At 40.9% G+C, this 26,154-nt stretch overlaps 1 protein-coding gene across 1 annotated transcript in view; it reads left to right on the forward strand.

The window, feature by feature from the left end:
* Window positions 1–17,860, forward strand: part of LOC126475105 (neprilysin-4-like) — a 138,462-nt gene extending 120,602 nt beyond the window's left edge. Inside the window, exons 18-19 of the mRNA XM_050102684.1 lie at window positions 11,422–11,586; window positions 17,415–17,860. Coding sequence (XP_049958641.1) covers window positions 11,422–11,586; window positions 17,415–17,591 — 342 coding nt within the window. The 3' untranslated portion in view covers window positions 17,592–17,860. The remainder of the gene's footprint in view (window positions 1–11,421; window positions 11,587–17,414) is intronic.
* Window positions 17,861–26,154: the final 8,294 nt, after the last annotated feature.

The following is a 26,154-nucleotide window of genomic DNA, read 5'->3' on the forward strand; positions in this document are numbered from 1 at the left end:
GATGTAATGTCATAAACATTAAGCATGAGATGAGATGACATATGGATGTACAGCTATAAACCTGGGCAAAAGCGGGTTTCTCCACTAGTATACAGGGTGTTACAAAAAGGTACGGCAAAACTTTCAGGAAACATTCCTCACACACAAATAAAGAAAAGATGTTATGTGGACATGTGTCCGGAAACGCTTAATTTCCACGTTTGAGCTCATTTTAGTTTCGTCAGTATGTACTGTACTTCCTCGATTCACCACCAATTGGCCCAATTGGAGGAAGGTAATGTTGACTTCAGTGCTTGTGTTGACATGCAACTCATTGCTCTACAGTACTAGCATCAAGCACGTCAGTACGTAGCATTAACAGGTTAGTGTTCATCACGAATGTGGTTTTGCAGTCAGTGCAATGTTTACAAATGCAGAGTTGGCAGATGCCCATTTGATGTGTGGATTAGCTTGGGGTAATAGCCATGGCGTGGTATGTTCGTATCGAGACAGATTTCCAGAACGAAGGTATCCCGAAGCATATGATCAGCGTCTTAGGGAGCACGGAACATTCCAGCCTACGACTCACGACTGGGGAAGACCTAGAATGACGACACCTGCAATGGACGAGGCAATTCTTTGTGCAGTTGACGATAACCCTAATGTCAGCGTCAGAGAAGTTGCTGCTGTACAAGGTAACATTGACCACGTCACTGTATGGAGAGTGCTACGGGAGAACCAGTTGTTTCCGTACCATGTACAGAGTGTGCAGGCACTATCAGCAGCTGATTGGCCTCCACGGGTACACTTCTGTGAATAGTTCATCCAACAATGTGTCAATCCTCATTTCATTGCAAATGTTCTCTTTATGGATGAGGCTTCATTCCAACGTGATCAAATTGTAAATTTTCACAATCAGCATGTGTGGGCTGACAAGAATCCGCACTCAATTGTGCAATCACGTCATCAACACAGATTTTCTGTGAACGTTTGGGCAGGCATTGTTGGTGATGTCTTGATTGGGCCCCATGTTCTTCCACCTACGCTCAATGGAGCACGTTATCATGATTTCATACAGGATACTCTACCTGTGCTGCTAGAACATGTGCCTTTACAAATACGACACAACATGTGGTTCATGCGCGATGGAGCTCCTGCACATTTCAGTCGAAGTGTTCGTATGCTTCTCAACAACAGATTTGGTGACCGATGGATTGGTAGAGGTGGACCAATTCCATGGCCTCCACGCTCTCCTGACCTCAACCCTCTTGACTTTCATTTATGGGGGCATTTGAAAACTCTTGTCTACACAACCCCGGTACCAAATGTAGAGACTCTTCGTGCTCGTATTGTGGACGGCTGTGATACAATACGCCATTCTCCAGGGCTGCATCAGCGCATCAGGGATTCCATGCGATGGAGGGTGGATGCATGTATCCTCGCTAATGGAGGACATTTTGAACATTTCCTGTAACAAAGTGTTTGAAGTCATGCTGGTACGTTCTGTTGCTGTGTGTTTCCATTCCATGATTAATGTGATTTAAAGAGAAGTAATAAAATGAGCTCTAACATGGAAAGTAAGCGTTTCCAGACACATGTCCACATAACATATTTTCTTTCTTTGTGTGTGAGGAATGTTTCCTGAAAGTTTGGCCATACCTTTTTGTAACAGCCTGTATGTAAAGTATATATATGTAAAGCAGAGTGTAAATGTGTATGTCTGTGATCTCTCCTGGACTGATTTCAATCAAATTTTGGCACAGAAACAGCAGGCCTTGTGAATATCAGCACTAAAGGGTTTATAATGTCCTAGCTCCAATAGGAGCACATATATGGGCTCCAGGCATATAGACTGCCATGCACGACAGGCATGTTGTGTGAGAGCAGTCTACATGTCAGTGTCAAGAAATGGTTTTTCAGACCCCAACATGCGTATTGTGTTATAGTAGTACCGGCCTGCTTTATCGGCATGCTTTGTATGGCAGACTGTATGTCAGGGGCAAATAAATGCTTTTCAAGCCACTGATGTGTAGTCTGGTAGCCTGCCCTGCATGGCAGGTGTGTTGTGGGAGTAGTACTGGCTTTCTTTATGGACCTGTAATGCAGGGGCTACACATGCCGATGAACATGACTGGAGACAGGTTGAGAGGGACGGAGGAGGGATGGACAGAGTGAGGGGGAGGCAGAACTGGACACAGAGAGGGAAGGTGGGGGCGATGCGTGAGGGCAGGTCGAAGGTTTAGAGAGGTAGAGGGTAGGTGGAAAAGGTGGAGGGGAGGTGGAAATGGAAAGCTAGATGGGGAGGAGGATATGATTAGAGGGAGGGGAGATGAAAACATGGTGGAGGAAATGGACAAATAGAGGGGAAGGAGTAGACGAAGAGACAGAGAGATTGGGGAGGAGGAGACTGACAGGCAGAGATGGGAGGATGACGTGTAGAGAGAGAGGGAGGAAGAGGTGGACACAGAGATGTGGAGATGGAAGTATGTTCAGTCTATGTGTGAAATGCTCTGCAGGCGATGATGTGGGGAAAATGGTAGTAACACAATAATATCTATTGAGATTATTATGAATGATGAATGCCAAGGAATTCTATTGATGAAGTAAGTGCTAAAAGAGGGTCAAACTGGTAATAATATGCTTTTATAGACCCCTGCCTCAGAAACAGTAGAGGCAGAACATGTCTGGGAAAACTTGGAGAAGGTTGTGGGTATGTTGTTACATTAGGACAAAATTTCAACTCGCTGGCTAAAGACACGGAGAGTCATGTAATTTGGGCACTTAATTGTGACAGGAACTCATGTGGTATTGTTCTCAATGCCTTATTTGAAAATTATTATGAGCAGTTAATCAAAAATCAAACTTAAGAGGTAATTTCCTAGATCCTCCTAGTTGCAAACAGACAAAAATTTTTGATTCCATTGATACAGAACAGGGAATCAATGATTGTAAGTCTGTTATAACATCACTGTTGTAATATTCAGATTTTAGATTATCTGAGCAGCCTACATCAATCATTCATTTCTTATTCAGAATATGGAGAGTATAAAAGAAAAATTTCAAGAGTATTTTACTATACTGCCTTAGACATAAATGTGCTGAACAAAGTTGTGAGGGGCCAGTCAGACCCACTGTAGCTCAATGTCTTTGTTAGAAAAGTACTCCACAAAAAAAGAGAATTTCACTTCATATTTAGATTTAGTCAAAGCCTTGCTGACAAACAAAGATTGATAACACCAAAAGGAGTGTAAGGAGACCCACATTTGAAGTATTCAATGAATTTGAAAGTAAGATTCTGTTTACTGATTTGATGTTACATTAAGTCAGTAAATGCATCAAAGTGACTACTGTCACTGTCTGACTAGCATATAATGCCAGAAGCTCTACGAGGCTGCTCATAGATGATGCTGTTGAGCATAAGGACAAAAAATGCTAGAAAATAGTACTGACATTCAAGAAGACCTGCAGAGGATTTACACTTGGTACTGGGACTGGCTGTGACTACTGGCTGTGACCATAATGACACCATGTGGGTGAGAAAAAGAAGGCCAAGATACCAAATCCAATTTACTGGAACTGTTTCACTGAGGAAGGTCATACAACAGTTCCTCAGCAGATGTGCAAAATCATAGGCCTATATTACTGACATTCGATGCACAAGTCACCGAAGTGGCATCAAATCGATAGACTTGCACCAGGCAAATGGTCTACCTGACAGGAGGCCCTAGTCACACTACATTTATTTTTATTACTGACATGAATCTGTTGTAGAATTTTGGAACGCATTTGATGCTCACATATTATGATCTTTCTGGAAACAGAACGTGTCATCCATAGGAATAAATATGGATTCCACAAACAACGATCTCATGTAACATTCTGTTCATCCATGACACTGAGATGGCAGAAGATGCTTGCACTCCGTTTGACACCATGTTCCTTGTCTTCTAGAAATCATTTGTTATTACAGTTCGAGACTGTTTCCCAGTAACAAAATTACAAGCAAACAGAATATCAGTCCAGCTTTGTATTTGCTTTGAAGCAGTCTTAGCAAAGAGAATATTTCATTTCATTAACAGAGAGAAAACTGCAAATGTAAAAGTAGCTTTGGAAAACTATTACTGTTCACAATGTATATAAATAATCAAGCATATAATGCCAGAAGCTCTATGAGGCTGCTCATAGATGATGCTGTTGAGAATAGGGACAAAAAATGCAGAAAATAGTACTGACATTCAAGAAGACCTGCAGAGGATTTACACTTGGTACGGGGACTGGCTGTTGATCCTCAAAATAATCAAATGTAATATTTATATTAGGGATTGAAAACTCATGAAGTGAAGTTGCACGTGGAATCTTACTGACTTGGATGGATTACTAGTTTTAGCTAACAATGTAGCTATCTTCACATACCTACAATATAAAACATCTTTTCCTCATTTTAGCAACATACAGTACCTTACAGAACTGCACAAAATATTATTGCATGATATACTTGAATGTATTACAGAATACATACCATAAAACATTCTTGATTAGTGCTGGTGCCATTACGGCTTCACAAATCATTAACATCTTTCTTGAAATGACAACTTTCACATGTGACATAGTTAGCCCACCTAAAATATGATGGCAGAAATCCAATATGCATCTGGATCACACTTCCTTTATTTATTTATTCCATGTGATCTGATGGTGCACAGTGTGTTACAGATGTCAGAAAATATCAGTTAACATTGTTAATATATATTAACATATAGTATCCTAATGTATGATATTGCAAAAATTGGTTAAGTTTACTTCACTCCATTGCTCCATGTTTTCAATTGAACATAAATAGCAAGATTATTGTTCTAGGTATTCATTTGTAGAGTAAAAACAGTGACAAAACAAATATGACTTCACGGCTTTGCTAAATTTTATGTTGTCTTCGATGGAGTGGGAAGATTGTTGAACAGTTGGAGGCCCATGTGGAAAGCTCCCTTTTTACACAGTTGAGTGTTTTTACATAAGACATGCAGATTTGAGTTTTTCCTGGTATTGTGTTTATGTATTTCATTATTTTTTATGACTATGGAGTCAGTTGGCACTATATGGTTTCTGAATAATTTTAAGAGTCTTGAGAATGTGTAGGCAAGGCAGTGTAAGGATTTCCAACTTTCTGAAGATGGGTTTGCTGGAGTCTCTGGGTTTGCTCCCAGTAATAATCCTCATTGCTCTCTTCTGGATTTTGAGTGTGCTCAGGGTAGTTGGAGAATTTCCCCAGAATATCACATCATATTTTAGTTGGGCTTGTATGTAAGTGTAGTATGCACTGGTTACTGTTTTCAGGCTAGCGCATGATTTCAGTACACTTGACTCTTGTGAAAGAAAGGTATGCAGTATACTGATACATCCATTTTCAATAAGCTACCACAAGAATTCATAAATCTTAGCAATAATCCAGGCACTTTCAAATCGAAAACTGAAGAGTTTCTTCTATTCTGTCAAGGAGTTCCTTGAAAAATTAAACTGATTCCTGTGTTGTATTGTTGATTGCATTTAGATAAACTTATAGCTTGTCTTTTTTTGGGTTCATAAACATTTTATTTTTATCTGTTATTGCTTTTATGTTGTAATTTCATGCACTGAGACATTCCATGACCTCGGTGACTTGCACCTCAGTTTTGGTCCTATGGAATTAGATGTTTAAAATAAAAAATAAAAAAACAGTTTTTCATCATTTGTGCCTAGTGTAATTGAACAATTGCCACAAAACTGAAAATATACATTTAAATAGAGAAAAGGCAGTAAAAATAAAAGAACAATATTTGCATAAGAAACTGCCTACTAAAATAACTAAATGTAAAAGCTATTGTCTTACCAAAGGCATTATACCACATTATACCATTAAAAACTGGTAACTGACACAATAAAACCATGGAAAATCCATGATGTAATTATGATAATGTTACAAAAAGGATAGATTGTACTCACTGTATAGTGGAGATATTGAGTCATTGACAGGCACAACTAAAACACTGCTACATAAGTAAGCTTTCAGCCAAAAGGCTTTGTTCTACAGTAGATACCCTCCCCCCCCCCCCCCCCCTCTCTCTCTCTCTCTCTCTCTCTCTCTCTCTCTCTCTTTCTTTCTTTCTTTCTTACCCAAACACAACCCACAAGCACATGACCACCATCACCAGCAGCTGAGGCCATACTCAAGTTTCACGTGTGTGTGTTTGTGTGTGTGTGTGTGTGTGTGTGTGTGTGTGTGTGTGTTTCTTACTTTACAAGGCCTCAAGGCCTTTGGCCAAAAGCTTACTTATTTAGCAATATTTTTGTTGTGCCTATCAGCAACTCATCTCCATTACACGGTGATTGGCAATCTATACTTTTCATAATATTGTCATTAACTGACACAATCAGTTTTTACAACATTTCATAACAGAGATCATAATATATGTGTTCACATGTACCATGTTACAGTAGCAACAACAACTGATGCCCATTACAATGTTCAAGAAATGCATCATTCTGCATGTACATAGAATTCACAAGTGTGGTCAGTACTGTGGTGAAATGGGGACCAGTGGCCCCTAGGTTTTGATGCATTGCTTGAGGCTATGTAAAGCTTGAGGCTATGTGTATGTTAAATGGTGCATTTCTTGAACACTCTAATGAGCGTCAGCTCCTATACTGTTCACATGTACTATGTTACAGCAATGTGTATATGATGATCTTTGTTTTGATCTCTGTACTTTCACATTCATACATAATTACTTGGGCTTGTGATTGATCTTGCAGTCAATGTGCAGCACAAGGAAAACTTCAGAATACAAGTGTCCTTCAGTTGAGTCTGCAGTTCTATTGATGTACTGCCACAGAAGGGATCTGCTAGCTAACCTCTCTGGTGGACAGCATAGAACACCTTCAGTTCTGAACCCTTAGTACTGCAAATACAAATTTATGTATGATGACTTCACACTCTCCACAGTCATATTCCTTTCTCTCATAGGTGGAGTTGTTATAGGTGCTGTGTATACAGGCTATATTCAATATGGAATATGTCTGCTTGTGTCTGTATATGTGTGGATGGATATGTGTGTGTGTGTGTGTGTGTGTGTGCGAGTGTATACCTGTCCTTTTTTCCCCCTAAGGTAAGTCTTTCCGCTCCCGGGATTGGGATGACTCCTTACCCTCTCCCTTAAAACCCACATCCTTTCGTCTTTCCCTCTCCTTCCCTCTTTCCTGATGAAGCAACCGTTGGTTGCGAAAGCTAGAATTTTGTGTGTATGTTTGTGTTTGTTTGTGTGTCTATCGAACTGCCAGCGCTTTCGTTAGGTAAGTCACATCACCTTTGTTTTTAGATATATATAGATATATATAATAGAGGGAAACATTCCATGTGGGAAAAATATATCTAAAAACAAAGATGATGAGACTTACCAAACAAAAGCGCTTCTTGAACACTCTAATGAGCGTCAGCTCCTATACTGTTCACATGTACTATGTTACAGCAATGTGTATATGATGATCTTTGTTTTGATCTCTGTACTTTCGCATTCATACATAATTACTTGGGCTTGTGATTGATCTTGCAGTCAATGTGCAGGTCAAACAGGTAAGTCTCATCATCTTTGTTTTTAGATATATTTTTCCCACGTGGAATGTTACCTTCTGTTATTTAAGGTAACATTCCACGTGGGAAAAATATATCTAAAAACAAAGATGATGAGACTTACCAAACAAAAGCGCTGGCAGGTCGATAGACACACAAACAAACACAAACATACACACAAAATTCTAGCTTTCGCAACCAACGGTTGCTTCGTCAGGAAAGAGGGAAGGAGAGGGAAAGACGAAAGGATGTGGGTTTTAAGGGAGAGGGTAAGGAGTCATTCCAATCCCGGGAGCGGAAAGACTTACATTAGGGGGAAAAAAGGACGGGTATACCCTCACACACACACACACACATATCCATCCGCACATACACAGACACAAGCAGACATTTGTAAAGGCAAAGAGTTTGGGCCGAGATGTCAGTCGAGGCGGAAGTAAAGAGGCAAAGATGTTTTTGAAAGACACGTGAGGTATGAGCGGCGGCAACTTGAAATTAGCGGAGGTTGAGGCCTGACGGATAACGAGAAGAGAGGATATACTGAAGGGCAAGTTCCCATCTCCGGAGTTCTGACAGGTTGGTGTTAGTGGGAAGTATCCAGATAACCCGGACGGTGTAACACTGTGCCAAGATGTGCTGGCCATGCACCAAGGCATGTTTAGCCACAGGGTGATCCTCATTACCAACCAACACTGTCTGCCTGTGTCCATTCATGTGAATGGACAGCATGTTGCTGGTCATTCCCACATAGAAAGCTTCACAGTGTAGGCAGGTTAGTTGGTAAATCACGTGGGTGCTTTCACACGTGGCTCTGCCTTTGATCGTGTACACCTTCCGGGTTACAGGACTGGAGTAGGTGGTGGTGGGAGGGTGCATGGGACAGGTTTTACACCGGGGGCAGTTACAAGGGTAGGAGCCAGAGGGTAGGGAAGGTGGTTTGGGGATTTCATAGGGATGAACTAAGAGGTTACGAAGGTTAGGTGGACGGCGGAAAGACACTCTTGGTGGAGTCCTTCATCAAAGACACCAACCACTTTCTCGAACGCCTGGAATCCTTACCGAGTCTGTTACCCCCGGAAACCATCCTTGTAACCATTGATGCCACTTCTTTATACACAAATATTCTGCAAGTCCAGGGCCTCGCTGCGATGGAGCAATTCCTTTCACGCCGATCACCTGCCACCCTACCTAAAACCTCTTTCCTCATTACCTTAGCCAGCTTCATCCTGACCCACAACTTCTTCACTTTTGAAGGCCAGACATACCAACAATTAAAGGGAACAGCCATGGGTACCAGGATGGCCCCCTCATACGCCAACCTATTCATGGGTCACTTAGAGGAAGCCTTCTTGGTCACCCAGGCCTGCCAACCCAAAGTTTGGTACAGATTTATTGATGACATCTTCATGATCTGGGCTCACAATGAAGAAGAACTCCAGAACTTCCTCTCCAACCTCAACTCCTTTGGTTCCATCAGATTCACCTGGTCCTACTCCAAATCCCATGCTACTTTCCTTGATGTTGACCTCCACCTGTCCAATTGCCAGCTTCACACGTCCGTCCACATCAAACCCACCAACAAGCAACAGTACCTCCATTATGACAGCTGCCACCCATTCCACATCAAACGGTCCCTTCCCTACAGCCTAGGTCTTCGTGGCAAACGAATCTGCTCCAGTCCGGAATCCCTGAACCATTACACCAACAACCTGAAAACAGCTTTCGCATCCCGCAACTACCCTCCCGACCTGGTACAGAAGCAAATAACCAGAGCCACTTCCTCATCCCCTCAAACCCAGAACCTCCCACAGAAGAACCACAAAAGTGCCCCACTTGTGACAGGATACTTTCCGGGACTGGATCAGACTCTGAATGTGGCTCTCCAGCAGGGATACGACTTCCTCAAATCCTGCCCTGAAATGAGATCCATCCTTCATGAAATTCTCCCCACTCCACCAAGAGTGTCTTTCCGCCGTCCACCTAACCTTCGTAACCTCTTAGTTCATCCCTATGAAATCCCCAAACCACCTTCCCTACCCTCTGGCTCCTACCCTTGTAACTGCCCCCGGTGTAAAACCTGTCCCATGCACCCTCCCACCACCACCTACTCCAGTCCTGTAACCTGGAAGGTGTACACGATCAAAGGCAGAGCCACGTGTGAAAGCACCCACGTGATTTACCAACTAACCTGCCTACACTGTGAAGCTTTCTATGTGGGAATGACCAGCAACATGCTGTCCATTCACATGAATGGACACAGGCAGACAGTGTTGGTTGGTAATGAGGATCACCCTGTGGCTAAACATGCCTTGGTGCATGGCCAGCACATCTTGGCACAGTGTTACACCGTCCGGGTTATCTGGATACTTCCCACTAACACCAACCTGTCAGAACTCCGGAGATGGGAACTTGCCCTTCAGTATATCCTCTCTTCTCGTTATCCGTCAGGCCTCAACCTCCGCTAATTTCAAGTTGCCGCCGCTCATACCTCACCTGTCTTTCAAAATCATCTTTGCCTCTTTACTTCCGCCTCGACTGACATCTCGGCCCAAACTCTTTGCCTTTACAAATGTCTGCTTGTGTCTGTGTATGTGCGGATGGATATGTGTGTGTGTGTGTGTGTGTGTGTGTGTGTGCGAGTGTATACCCGTCCTTTTCTCCCCCTAAGGTAAGTCTTTCCACTCCCGGGATTGGAATGACTCCTTACCCTCTCCCTTAAAACCCACATCCTTTTGTCTTTCCCTCTCCTTCCCTCTTTCCTGTCGAAGCAACTGTTGGTTGCGAAAGCTAGAATGTTGTGTGTATGTTTGTGTTTGTTTGTGTGTCTATCGACCTGCCAGCGCTTTTGTTTGGTAAGTCTCATCATCTTTGTTTTTTTTTTTTTATATAGAGCAGAGCTATCTGGAATCTGCTCTATGTTTAACTGGTGCTTTTGGTGACAACATATGGAATAATTTTCTGGGTCAGTTCCACATACAGCTTCTAACTATTCACAGCACAGAAATGTGCTGTTAGGATGTATGTTGTCCATCCTCAACATTTGTGCAAAAATGTTTAAAAAATTTAAAAAAACTTTACAATAAATTTACTGTCTTATGAATCAGGCACTGTTTGAAAATAATATCAGTGTTCATAAATAAAGCACTATGAACAAAAATAACCTCCATTATCCAGAACCTGACCTTGCTCTTGCATAGAAAGGAGTGAAGAATGTAACCATAGAAATATTTGCCCAACTCTCTTGCGAATTAAAGGTGCTGGCAGATAGTAAAAGTTTTAAGAGCGAACTGAAACCATTTCTACTAGACAACTCCTACTCTATAGCTCTGTAAATGAGTTTGAGGAAATAGTATGTATGTGGTGTGAAAATGAGGGGAGACGAAGATCTATGAATATGTAAAGGCATTCTGCACAATGCGAAAGTTCAAAATTCACCCTACAGAGGATCTTAAGTTCTAATTTTGTTCTGTGTGTGTGTTTTGTGTAATGAACATCCATCATGTGGTCTATGGTGGACAAATTGTATTTTGATTGAAAATAGTAATGGCCTATTGCTATGTGGCTCTTATCATATCCTTTTCACACTGTGATTCAATTCTAAGGATGGATTATAACTAAGTGAAACAAATAGATCACAAAAATAAAGTATGAAGATGTGTTGTCATAGCTGTTAATTTTTTAAAATAAGTTTCTGTATTCTAATTAGTGGGTAATGATACATAACATAGAAAACCTATAATCAAAGAGCTGTAAATGTCTACAGACAAGGAACAAAAGAAAATAAATGTTAATATTTTTTTCACCTAAAGGAAAGTTCTCCACTTATCCCCGTTTCTTCACAGATGAATGGTGTGACCACATTAGGTGAAAATATAGCTGACAATGGAGGCCTCCGTCAAGCATATCATGCGTATCGCAGTTATGTGGAAAGGAACGGACCTGAGCCACGGCTACCTGGCCTCGAGCAATTCACTCCAGACCAACTGTTCTTTCTTGGATTTGCAACAGTAAGTAAAAAAAAAAAAAGGTATTATAATATGTTTTAAGCTCATATAAAGTTGTAACCTCTCATTATGCACCATAATGAGAAATGTCCTGCCACCCATCCCACAGTGGTATTCTGCCTTGCACCAAACCTACACAATATCCTCGTCTATCTCTGCACAACTGATGCTCCCAAACTCTTGTCTCATGGCTCATATCCTTGTAATAGGCCTAGCTGCAAGACTTCTCCCATACATCCTCCTCCTACTCCTACTCCTCCTCCTCCACCACCACCACCACCACCACTACCACCACCACCTACTCCACTCTGATCACAAACATTACCTATTCCATCAAAGGCAGGGCTACCTGTGAAACCAGTCATGTGATCTACAAGCTAAGCTGCAACCACTGTACTGAATTCTATGTGGGTGTAACAACCAACAAGCTGTCTGTCCGCATGAACAGCCACCGACAAACTGTAGCCAAGAAACAGCTGGACCACCATGTTGCTGTGCATGCAACCCAACGTGACATTCTTCATTTCAATGACTGCTTCACAATCTGTGCCATATGATTCCTTCCCACCAACACCAGCTTTTCTGAATTGCACAGGTGAGAATTCTCGCTGCAATATATTCTATGTTCCCATAACCCTCCTGTCCTCAACTTTTATTAGTCATTCCCTGCTCCCATTCCAGCACTACACAGCCTTCTACTCCACCAATGATCCTAGTCTTTTTACTTCTCCCCTTTCCCACTACCCCCCCCCCCCCCTTTCCCCTCACCCCTGCCCTCCGTCTAACCTCCTGACTGCACATAGCTGTCCTACCCTCTCCCCACCTGATACTTGCATGCTCCCCAGCAGCACTTTATCGTGCCACACCCCTACGCTGCTATCCCTACCCCTCCCCGCCTCAGCCTCCTCCTTACCCCCACCCAGCCGCCTGTCCCATCATGTGCTGTGTTGGCTGAATTATTTTGTGACAGTCTTTTTCTTGTACCTATCTGTGACACATCATCTCCACTATATGGTGAGCAGCAACTACCCTTTTCATAATATTGTTACATTCCATCCTGGATTTATCATTGTTTAATGTTGTTGTGGTCTTCAGTCCTGAGACTGGTTTGATGCAGCTCTCCATGCTACTCTATCCTGTGCAAGCTTCTTCATCTCCCAGTACCTACTGCAGCCTACATCCTTCTGAATCTGCTTAGTGTATTCTTCTCTTGGTCTCCCTCTATGATTTTTACCCTCCACGCTGCCCTCCAATACTAAATTGGTGATCCCGTGATGCCTCAGAACATGTCCTACCAACCGATCCCTTCTTCTAGTAAAGTTGTACCACAAACTCCTCTTCTCCCCAATCCTATTAAATACCTCCTCATTAGTTATGTGATCTACCCATCTAATCTTCAGCATTCTTCTGTAGCACCACATTTCGAAATCTTCCATTCTCTTCTTGTCCAAACTGTTTATCGTCCACATTTCACTTCCATACATGGCTACACTCCATACAAATACTTTCAGAAATGACTTCCTGACACTTAAATTTATACTTGATGTTAACAAATTCCTCTTCTTCAGAAACGCTTTCCTTGCCATTGTCAGTCTACATTTTATATCCTCTCTACTTCGTCAGTTATTTTGCTCCCCAAATAGCAAAACTCCTTTACTACTTTAAGTGTCTCATTTCCTAATCTAATTCCCTCAGCATCACCCAACTTAATTCGACTAAATTCCATTACGCCTCATTTTGCTTTTGTTGATGTTCATCTTATATCCTCCTTTCAAGACACTATCCATTCCGTTCAACTGCTCTTCCAAGTCCTTTGCTGTCTCTGACAGAATTACAATGTCATCGGCGAACCTCAAAGTTTTTATTTCTTCTCCATGGGTTTTCATACCTACTCTGAACTTTTCTTTTGTTTCCGTTACTGCTTGCTCAATATACAGATTGAATAGCATCAGAGAGAGGCTACAGCCCTGTCTCACTCCCTTCCCAACCACTGCTTCCCTTTCATGCCCCTCGACTCTTATAATTGCCATCTGGTTTCTGTACAAATTGTAAATAACCTTTCACTCCCTGCCACCTTTAGAATTTGAAAGAGAGTATTCCAGTCAACATTGTCAAAAGCTTTCTCTAAGTCTACAAATGCTAGAAAAGTAGGTTTGCCTTTTCTTAGTCTAGCTTCTAAGATAAGTCGTAGGGTCAGTATTGCCTCTCGTGATCCCATATTTCTACTGAATCCAAACTGATCTTCCCCGAGGTCAGCTTCTACCAGTTTTTCCATTCGTCTGTAAAGAATTCGCTTTAGTATTTTGCAGCCTTGATTTATTAAACAGATAGTTCGGTAATTTTCACATCTGTCAACGCCTGCTTTCTTTGGGATTGGAATTATTGTATTCTTCTTGGAGTCTTAGAGTATTTCGCCTGTCTCATACATTTTGCTCACCAGATGGTAGAGTTTTGTAAGGACTGGCTCTCCCAAGGCCGTCAGTAGTTCTAATGGAATATTGTCTACTCCTGGGGCCTTGTTTCGACTCAGGTCTTTCAGTGCTCTGTCAAACTCTTCACGCAGTATTGTATCTCCCATTTCATTTTTATCTACATTCTCTTCCCTTTCTATAACATTGCCCTCAAGTACATCAGCCTTGTATAGTCCCTCTATGTACTCCTTCCACCTTTCTGCTTTCCCTTCTTTGCTTAGAACAGGGATTCCATGTGAACTCTTGATATCCATACAAGTGGTTCTCTTTTCTCCAAACATCTCTTTAATTTTCCTGTAGGGAGTATCTATCTTACTCCTAGTGAGATAAGCCTCTACATCCTTACATTTGTCCTCTAGCCATGCCTGCTTAGCCATTTTGCACTTCCTGTCGATCTCATTTTTGAGACGTTTGTATTCCTTTTTGCCTGCTTCATGTACTGCATTTTTATATTTTCTCCTTTCATCAATTAAATTCTGTATCTCTTCTGTTACCCAAGGGTTTCTACTAGCCCTCGTCTTTTTACCTATTTGATCCTCTGTATTTCCTTTCCCCATTCCTGTCAATTGTTCCCTTATGCTCTCCCTGAAACTCTCTACAACCTCTGGTTCTTTCAGTTTATCCAGGTCCCATATCCTTAATTTCCCACCTTTTTGCAGTTTCTTCAGTTTTAATCTACAGTTCATAACCAACAGATTGTGGTCAGAGTCCACATCTGCCCCTGGAAATGTCTTACAATTTAAAACCTGGTTCCTAAATCTCTGTCTTACCATTATATAATCTATCAGAAACCTGTCAGTATCTCCAGGCTTCTTTCATGATTCTTGAACCAAGTGTTAGCTATGATTAAGTTATGCTCTGTGCAAAATTCTACCAGGCGGCTTCCTCTTTCATTTCTTCCCCCCCAATCCATATTCACCTACTACGTTTCCTTCTCTCCCTTTTCCTACTATCGAATTCCAGTCACCCATGACTATTAAGTTTTCGTCTCCCTTCACTATCTGAATAATTTCTTTTATCTCATCATACATTTCTTCAATTTCTTCGTCATCTGCAGAGCTAGTTGGCATATAGACTTGTACTACTGTGGTAGGCGTGGGTTTTGTGTCTATCTTGGCCACAATAATGCATTCACTATGTTGTTTGTAGTAGCTTACCCGAACTCCTATTTTTTTTATTCATTATTAAACCTACTCCTGCATTACCCCTATTTGATTTTGTATTTATAACCCCGTATTCACCTGACCAAACGTCTTGTTCCTCCTGCCACCGAACTTCGCTAATTCCCACTATATCTAACTTTAACCTTTCCCTTTCTCTTTTTAAATTTTCTAACCTACCTGCCCGATTAAGGGATCTGACATTCCACACTCTGAATATGAAATAGGAATTATTAAAATGGTTGAAACATGAAAAGTACCAGCAAATTTCATAGAACTGTGTATGAGGGAGGATTGAAATGTAACTTACAATATTTTTTTTCTCGCCTGTTATCGCAGCTGGAATGTTGAACTTTTACAACGATACAGCTTGAAGTTTGCACTGCAGGGGGTATTTTGTTTTCATATGCAGATCTAGCAAGAGAAGTCTGAACTACAAAGAAAACATGATGTGCATGTTGCTGTCATTAACTCATGAAGAGTGGTGAAGTGTAGTTCAAGATATGTGGGCCAAAGGGCACAAACTGTGCGAAAATCACAGAGACGTGTGGTATGTATCAGAATGACTGTATGGACTGTAGCAATGTCTGCAAGTGGTGTGCATTCTTCCAAGTGAGCCATGTGAACCTGAGTGATCCATCACACTCTGGGCGGTGGGTAACAGCTGCAACCATGCAGGATGTTTGAGCCATTGAGGCAACAACTTTGAATAATAAGTGTGCAGTTGCAAACCTTATCACAGTTGTTCAACATTTCCTATGGTGTGGTGTACAGTATCATTCATTATGCATTGGAATTTAATAAAGTTAGTGCTCACTGGATGCCTAAGAACCTGACAGACAATGACAAGGGCCAACAAACGATGGCAAGCTTGTATCACTTTATGCATTCAGCCACAGAAGGGCAACATTTTATGAAAGGATTCATCACTGGTGATGAGGCACGAGCATACCACTACACACACAAAACCAAGCAGGACTCTATGGAGTAGGAATATACTGATTTCACAATATGAAAAAAATTCAAAGTGACCAAATCTGCTACAAAATTGTTTGTGACAGTGTTTTGAGATATGCCTGGTGTGTTACTGGTGGACTTTGCTGAACACAAGAACACTGAATGTTACAGCCCCCACGTAAACTTTGGTTCAGCTGAGTCACACACTTTGTGACAAACTCCACAACATTAATGCCCATGATGTGAAACTTCTTAATCACAATGCTCGCCCCATGTTCCTGTTCTCGTTCATGAGAAAATTGTAGAATTTGGGTGAGAGTTGCTCCCACCTCCACCATATGGTCCAGACATTGCACCACTGGATTTTCATCTATTTGGTCCCATGAAGAAATTCCTGCCCAGCCAACACTTTGCAACAGATGAGGAAATGAAATCAGCAGTCCACAGATAGCTAGACTCCAACCAAATGGACTTCTACAAACAGGGCATGTTGAAACTGGTACCATGATGGGAGAAATGTGTGGAGAATGTTGATGACTAGAAAAGGAGGTAAAAGATGTGAATTCATTTGTGATTTTTTTGTTTTGTTACCTATTAAACTTTTTGGTAGTAAAATTATTGTGTGTTACTTTCCAATCTTCTCTTGTAAAAGGCTTTTTCATGCATACATATACTTGAAATACTTGTATTGTCTCACTGGAGATTTGATACAGGCATAAGTAAAAAAGAGATTTAATTACAGCTCTCAGAACCAGAGGTTCCTTCACTGGCAAGAGAGAATAAAAAGTTGGTAGTAATTGGACTGTTGAGTGTTGGACCAGATTTCCACTTACAATGCTGTCTAGCTGCAGAATGCCCCCTTCATTTAAATTAGGAGGAATATCAGAAATACTGTATATTTTTATTGACTGGTTCTTTGCCTGACATCATCTGATTACATATTAATCCCAGTCTTATACTAGATAGCAAAAGGAATGAATGTGTGTATCGTATTAAAACATATTTATTTTATTTACATGTTTAAAAAGTATAAATACTGTGTACAAATTGTAAATACTTTATATTTGAGACTTATATGAGACTTTCCAGTTTGTTTTACTGATTTTTATATGTCTTACATTGGAGACGAGAGAATTACAAAAGGCAAAGAAATGCTGCAGTTTCATTAGTTTCATACTGTAAACATGAATGTTGTAAGTCATTGAGACAGAACTCTAACATATTGTATGCATTTTCTTTCTAGGTATGGTGTGAATCTACAACTAGCGAGTCTCTCCTTCAAGAAGTGTTGTCAGACCCACACAGCCCACACAAGTATCGAGTCAGAGGTACCTTAGCTAATTCTGAAGATTTTTCTAGAGTTTGGAAATGCCCACAAGGCTCACCGATGAATCCCAAAGATAAATGTCTTTTATGGTAACTTTATAGCACACTTGTCATGGGCTTACGATTTGTTGCATATTGTCATGAATCACTAGTGCTAGTTTGCTTGTATATTGTACAGTCTGTCAAAATCTGTAAATGAAAATCTACAGAAGTGACAAAATATGATTCTTGACTGTACAGACACAATCGATTAATAACCTGTATCAGTATTGGCACAGTTCCACGCACACTTGTACAAATTCACAGAGACATCGACATTAGTCTGTTGAAATGATCAACAGCATTATTATATTGTGTGTATATATAAACAATTTTTAATAAAGTTACTTTTTTATATAAATATAATTTTCTCAATTTCTGTCATCCTATAAACAATAAGCACCTATTCCATGTTATTTTTTCCCTTGTCTGTTGTTTTATAACAATACATCTGTAAATGTCAATATTTGTTTAATCTTTCTTTTCTCGACAAAGAAAGTATATATGCTTCCATCTGATGTGTTACTTTACATGTATGTTGTTGGCAGCAATGTTTCAACAACTGGTTAAATGTGTGCACCTCTTCTAGCCTTTTGACACAAGTGCTAACCTCCATTTTTGAGTTCAAAGTCATCAAATTGTTGATGATTGACGGTTTTGTGTAAGTTACACTTAACATTTGCCCTGACATGATTTCATAAAAAGTCATGGTGCCACTTACCAAAATTATTATGAGATGTTTAATTGTAGCAAAAAGGTAATTCACTCATAAAACCACAAAATTACAGACGGACAGCTGTATGACCTTCTGGATGTGAAATTCCAACAGTTTCAGTAGATACAAATAAAATTGTAAGTTAGTCCTAGTTCCTGGAACTGTTAGTTCCTTAATCATGGAGGAAAGAGGGATAAAATTGGGTAGATTAGAAAGGAGTGGGAGGTCACTCAAACCCCAGGTGCAGATGCAATCCCAATTCAGTTTTACAATGACTACTCTACAGCCTTGGCTCCTTACCTAACTTGTGTGTATCACGAACCTCTCACCAACTGAAAAGTCCAAAATGACTGAAAAAAGTGTATGCAAGAGGGGCACAAGAATGGACTGGCAAACTTACAGACCAATAGCTCTAACATCAGTCTGCTGCAGAATCCTTGAATATACCCTCAGTTCGAATACAATAAATTTTCTGGAGACCAAGAATTTACATCCACAAATCAGCATGGTTTTAGAAAGCATCACACTTGTGAAACTCAGGTTGGTCTTTTCTCACATGATACACTGTGAACTATGAATGGGGGGCAAGAAGCGGATTCCATATTTCTATATTTCCAGTAAGCATTTAACACAGTGCCCCACTGCATGCTGTTAACGAGGTACAAGCATATGGAATAGGTTCCCAGATATGTGAGTGGCTCAAAGACTTCTTGAGTTATAGAACCCAAAATGTTCTCCTTGAAGGCAAGAGTTCATCAGAGACAAGGGCATTGTCAGGAATACCCCATGGAAGTGTGATAGTACCGCTATTATTCTCTATATTCATAAATGATTTGGCAGACAGGGTAAGCAGCAGTTTGTGGTTGCTCGCTGATGATGCGGTGGTGTACAGTAAGGTGTCGAAGTTGAGTGACTGTAGGCAGATAGAAGATGACTTAGACAAAATTACTAGTTGGTGTGATGAATGGTAGTTAGCTCTAAATGTAGAAACATGTAAGTTAATGCAAATGAGCAGGAAAAACAAGCCCATAATGTTTGGATACAGCGTTAGTAGTGTCCTGCTTGACACAGTCACATACTTTCCTTTACACATAATGTCAACTGGAAATATCACTTTGCAACCATATCCCAAAACCCTTCCGACAGCAAACCAGACGCTGAACCCTACCTTGAACAGTTCTGACCATGATCCCAACTTGATGCACCATCACTATCTCAGAATCGTTCCTTCCAAGCCTTCCAAGAGTTCTTCATATCCAGCACTGTTTCACAACCTTTCCTCAGGTCCCTACAAAATGACCCTAACCTGTCCTCTGCAGTACTCCAGGCTCTACATTCCCTAAAAGCTGATGACTCCATCATTATGCTCCCAGCAGACAAAGGATCTACCACTGTGGTACTTGATTGACATGAGTATGTTAGTGAAGGTCTACTCCAGTTGTCTGACACCTCTACATACAGCATCTGCCATCGAGATCCCATCCCTGTGTTTCAAACTGTCCTGCAGTCCCTCCTAAAAACCTCAGACCCCTCACAAGGATTTACACCACAATCCACAGAACTTCTTACCCCACCCAAACCACTCAGTCCCACCTTTTACCTTCTTCCTAGGATCCACAAACCCAATCATCCTGGCCATCCACCCACCAAACGTATATCTGCCTTAGTTGATCAGCACCTGTAACACATAGTACAAAGATTTTCCTCTTATCTTAAAGATTTCTTAGACTCTCTGAAATCCATGCCCATCCCACTCCAACCTCAAACCTTATTTGTCACCGCTGATGAAATCTCCCTCTATACCAACATCCCCCACGTCCATGGTATGTCTGCTGCTGAACATTTTCTCAGTCAAAGTCCAACTGATTCCGAGCCTATGACATTCTTCTTCCTCACTTTAATCAACTTTATATTTACCAACAATTACCTCACTTTTGAGGAGCAGACATACTAACAGATCAGGGGTACAGCTATGGGAACCAGGATGACTCCTTCCTATGCCACCGCTTTCATGGGTCACTTGGAGGAGGCGTTTCTGGAATCCATAAGCCTTCAGCCACTGGTTGGGTTTAGATACATTGATTGCCACATGGACTCGTGGTGAGGTTGACCTGTTAAAATTCCTGGATTCTCTAAACACCTTCTCCTAATTAAATTTCATATGAACCTATTTCGAATTCTATGCCACTTTCCTTGACGTTGACCTCATCCTCACTGAAGGCCAGTTACACACTCCTGTCCACATCAAACCTACTAACAAACAACAGTACTGACATTCTGACAGCTGCCATCCTTTCCATATCAAACATTCCCTCCCATACAGCCTTGGAATTTGAGGCAAACATATTTGTTTTGTTGCAGACTCTTTACAGCCATACACCACCGCTCTCACTTCAGCCTTCACTGGATGTAACTATCCCAATAGCCTAGTTCAAAAGCAGATTTCCTGGGCCATCACTTCCAATCCTGGTACTGCTGATCCCTCCAAAAAACAGCTTCGGAGCACAACACTTGTCACCCAGTGTTATCCTGGTCTTGAATGTATCAATCAGGTACTTCGACAAGGTCATGACTTCCTAAAATCATGTTCTGTAATGAGACCCATTCTGCATGAGATTTTGCCCACCACACCTAGAATAGCTTTATGTCGCCCTCCCAATCTTCCCCGTATCCTTGTCAGACCCTATGCTTCTTCCGCACCCATGTCCCTATTCTACGGTTGCTACCCCTGTGACCGTCCCTGCTACAAGTCTTGCTCTGTGCACCCTCCTACCACCACCTATTCCAACCCTGTAACTGACAAAACATATATTATCAAAGGGAGAGCCACTTGTGAAATGACGTGTCACATACCACCTATTATGTAAAGGCTGTTCGGCCTTTTACATCGGAATGACTACCACCCAGTTATCAGTCATGGTGAATTGGCATAGGCATAGGATGTATACAGGCAACACACAATATTCTCCAGAATGAGATTTTCACTCTGCAGCGGAGTGTGCACTGATATGAAACTTCCTGGCAGATTAAAACTGTGTGCCCGACCGAGACTCGAACTCAGGACCTTTGGAAGGTAGGAGACGAGGTACTGGCAGAAGTAAAGCTGTGAGTACCGGGCGTGAGTCGTGCTTCGGTAGCTCAGTTGGTAGAGCACTTGCCCGCGTAAGGCAAAGGTCCCGAGTTCGAGTCTTGGTCAGGCACACAGTTTTAATCTGCCAGGAAGTTTCACACAATATTATGTTGGAGAGCATGCTGTACAACATGACAGTCATGACCTCGGTGCTGTTTCAGTAGGTGCACCATCTGGATTATTCCCCCAGACACCAGTTTCTCAGAACTCTGCAGGTGGGAACTAGCACTACAACATGTCCTTTGTTCTCGCCACCCACATGGCCTTAATTTACGTTAATTCCTTCTGTATCAGCATTTATTGACAATATCTACCCCTTTCTTCATTCCATTTTAGTTTTATACATCTTTCATTTTCTGACTTGTCTACTTTTTGCCATCCCCCCTCCCACCTCTGTTACATACAATGCACTCAGGTTTATACTCTTATTAACTTGTGCACAATGTTTTAGTAGTAGTCTTTGTCTTGCATACTACCCAGTCTTTCACCTTTAAGCTCTCAGGATTTCAAATCTCATTTGGTGCAGTCCCCAATAACCAGTCTTTCCTTCTCATCCTGTCCAGTAAGTCTCCTCTGACATGGGGTTCTGGGTGCCTTTTCTGAACTGTACTACTTTCCCTAAAACTCTCAAGTCCTTTTCTTCATCCCTATTCCTTCCTCTTCAACTCTTCTGCCAGAAGAAGGAGCCACTGGCTCTGAAGGCTTATAAACGTTAAATCCTTTTGTGTGTGTTTTGCCCTGCCAACACTGGGTTAGTAGATTTTTTACCTATTCATTTACATCAAGATAAATATTCCAATAAGTATATACAATATACTGACAGTTATTTTTATCATGATGCATAATGCACTACAATATAACTTTCTTAGATGATAATGCCTAACAGAACTGCACCATGATTGTGATACCAGTGAAATGTACTTGTCTTTGTCAACCATGTGACACTTTGTTATTTTGACAGGTAAATATTTTCGTCACATGACTTGCCCTGATTTCCCCGGATATTGTTCTCATGTTCTGGTACAGAATTTCCTTAGGTCTTCGCATCCACTTCTCTCCACCTCTCTTGGGACCTAGTATTTTTCTCTATTCTTTCTCTAGTTGTTCTCCCCCATTTCTTCCTTGGTGTCATCGTCTCAGCAACATACAATACTGCATTCCTCACTGTTGCCTTGTAGTGACTTATCTTTGCCTCTGTGGATATACTCTTTTTATTGTGTATCTCTCTCATCATGCAGAAGGCTGACCTCATCTTCTTTATCCTCTCTGTTATTCCCTCCTTGCTCCTGTTCCTTCCTGTTATAAATTCTCCCAGGTACTTAAATTTGTCCTCCATTTGCACAATGCCTTCCGGCGTTTCCCAGTCTGCAGTGGTGTTTAATGTCTTTGTCTTGTTATAGTCTATCCTCAGTCCCACCTTTCTGGCTACCTTACTTAAATTGTCGAGTTGTGTCTTTGCGTCTTCTTCTGTCTCACTTACTATTGCTATGTCATCTGCAAAGGCTAGGCAGTCCGCTTGAGCCCTGTTGTCCTTTTTGTCCCCCACATGGGTCTATGGTATTTCCATTTCCTTGTTTATTGCTCTCCACTACCTGATCACTTCGTCCAGTGCTATAATGAACAACAATGGTGACAATCCATCTCCCTGTTTAACACCAGTCTTGATCTCAAATTCTTCTGACAGTGCTCCTCTGAATCTCACCCTTGCTTTTGTGTCTATCAGAATTTCTTTTATGAGTTCTTGTGTAGTTCCATCAAGTCCTCTGTTCTTCAGGATCCTAACAAGAGTCTGTCGATGGAGTCATATGCCTTTGTGAAGTCCATGAAGGTTATTACTGTCTTTTTGTTTTTTAAGGCCCTATGTTCTATCAGTTGCTTCAGGATAAATATCCCGCTTGGTAGTCGCCAACTATACTTCCTACCTGTTCTACTCTCTTGAGCAATAGTTTTGACAGCACCTTGTATCGGACCTCTAGTAGCGATATTCCTCTGTAGTTGTTTGCATCTCTCTTGTCCTCCTTCTTGTGTATTGGTACTACAATTGCATTCTTCCATCCTTCTGGCAACTTCTTTGTTCTCCAGATCTGGTGAATTATGTTGGTCATGTTGTCTATTGCTTTGTTGCCTCCCCATTTTATCATCTCGGCTGCTATACCATCTTCTCCAGTTGCCTTATTATTCTTCAGGTCGCTTATGGTGTGTGCGACTTCATCCCTGGTTGGAGGGCGTGGCTCTCTCTTTTCTGTGTCAGTCCCCAGTTCCAGCTCTTCTTCAGGTGGTTCACAGTTCAGCAGGTCATGAAAGTGCTCTACAAAAATCTGAGAGTTCTCCTTTGCACTGACAACCATCTCCCCTTTCTTATCTCTTATAAATAGTTCTCTACCCTTTTATCCAATCAGACTCTTTTTGAATTTCCCTAAAAAGTGTCTGCTGTTGTTTTTCCTTAAGTTGGTCTCAATCTCGTCCAGTTCCTGCTTCATCTATTGCAAGATGGCGTCGCGTGTAGAAGTGTGTATAAATAGTTCCACGGTAAACGGCTACATATCGAGTATAAATTGTATAAAGTGCAATAACTACATCGCGAAAGGTATCAAGTTATGTGCAGTGTCGCAAAAATGGATTCATACAAAGTGTTTCGCGGGAACGGAAGAATGGGACGCGAAATGTGACTGTGGCATGGAATGCTGCGATCTACTAACGGTAGCTTTGTCAAGATACGATAACTGCATAGAAGAAAGTGTCACTACATCGCTTCAGCAAGACCTTGTGCTTGCAAATCGTTACGTAAATAAGTTAGAGGAACTGATAAAGCGGCGGAATTATGACGATTTAAAAAACGAGTGTAATGAAAACATACCGGCAATTTTCGTTTCAAACAAAACTTCTGCTAGTAGTAAACAAAATCTTTCTGGCGGTATGACATCGTCAGTAAATAGAGTGCAAAGAAAAACGGGTAATAAAGACACGACAGGACGAAATGTGAACTCAAAAAATAAGACACGTGAAAGTGAATCTAGATCATCTGTGTGTTCTAACGAGAGAAATGTTTCTCCAAAGTGTACTATAAAAACGACGGAACGAGGGCACCTGGAGAACAACAAATATCAAGTCTGTGTATTAGGTGATAGTCATGCAAAGGGTGTGGCACAAATAATAAATGATCGGCAGTCGCAATTCAGAGTAACAGCCATTGTCAAACCTGGTGCTCCCCTTAATGAAATAGTAAATCATTGTGAAAACTTAGTTAAGACTGGAACATGCTGTGTGCTAATAGGTGGAGCAAATGACATATACAAAAATGAAAGCCAACTAGCGACAAGGGCACTACAAACAGCTCTAAAAAAGCTGTCAGATCTAAATTTAAAGGTTCTCATTGTAAGTGTGCCACATAGACATGATCTAATCGAGGAATCATGTGTAAACAAAGAAATAAAGTCAACAAATAATAAATTCAGGAAGATCTGCTGTGCTTTTAAGAGTGCAACTTTTGTGGATGCAAACAGCTCAGTGAGAAATCATTTCACGAGGCATGGACAGCACAGGAACTATTATGGAAAAAAGATGATGGGTGAAAAGATACTAGAAGAAATAAGCCGCATAACAGTAGAAAAGTTCCCTAAAATCCCACTCCAAATGAGGACAGAAGCAGAAGAAAAGAAAACCTTAACAAGAGCAACATTTGCTGAAGCACTAAACACATCATCATCTGCTATTGTAAATATTAAAATGTCATCAGCTGCCACAGCTAGTATAAACAATCAATCAGCATCATCAACTTCAAGTAGGAAAAGCAACAGAAACAAGAAACCTGTGGTACAACAGGATTTTTGGCATCCAGCCATAATGAAAACTCCAAGATAACAGTGTTAAACGAAAGGAGAAATACCACCAGTGCTCACTCCCCTGTTCTGAAGATTATGACTCTAAATGTGCAGTGCCTCAAGAACAAATATTGTGAACTTGAAATAGCAGTAAGTAACACCCAACCTGATGTCTTGTGTATTACAGAACATTGGTGTAAGGACCAAGAAATTGGTAGTATTCATATTAATCCATTTAAACTGGCAAATAATTATAGTAGGAAAATTGCAAAAGGTGGTGGAGTCGGTATTTACCTTAGACAAGAGTTAGAATTTAAAAAGAGATGTGAAGCAGAGAACTTAAGTACTGAAAAGTTTTTTGAAGCAGGTGCTGCCCAGCTATATGGCCTGATGAAAAAAGTCATAGTCATAACAGTGTATAGGTCACCATGTGGAAACATAGAAGTCTTTTTTGATAAATTAGAATTGTTGCTAAATACTATTTACAAAAAAGAAACTGTGATTATTCTTTGTGGTGATTTCAATATTAATCTTCTAGTTGAAAGTCAACAAAAAAGGCAATTTTTGGACATTTTAAAGAGTTTCAACATGTCACCACACATAAACAATTCAACTAGAATAACAAACACCTCCAATAGCCTCATAGATAACATTTTCTCAAATATGTCAGAAACTGACATAGAGGTAGCAAACATAGATTTAGGATTGTCTGACCACAATGCTCTCACCATTGAAATCCGTTTAAAGTCAAAGGAAGATAAAGGTGTAAATAATATTTACAAAAGAAACTTCTCTGTGGACAGCTGTCATCAGTTCATAAGTATCTTAGAAAATGAAAATTGGTTAGATGTTTTGAAACAGTCAAGTACAGATGAGGCATATAGTGTATTTGCATCGATTTATATGATGAACTTTGAGATGTGTTTTCCAAAGAAACTGACCAGAGTCAAGT

Source organism: Schistocerca serialis, chromosome 4, assembly GCF_023864345.2.
Source record: "Schistocerca serialis cubense isolate TAMUIC-IGC-003099 chromosome 4, iqSchSeri2.2, whole genome shotgun sequence".
Lineage (NCBI taxonomy): Eukaryota > Metazoa > Arthropoda > Insecta > Orthoptera > Acrididae > Schistocerca > Schistocerca serialis.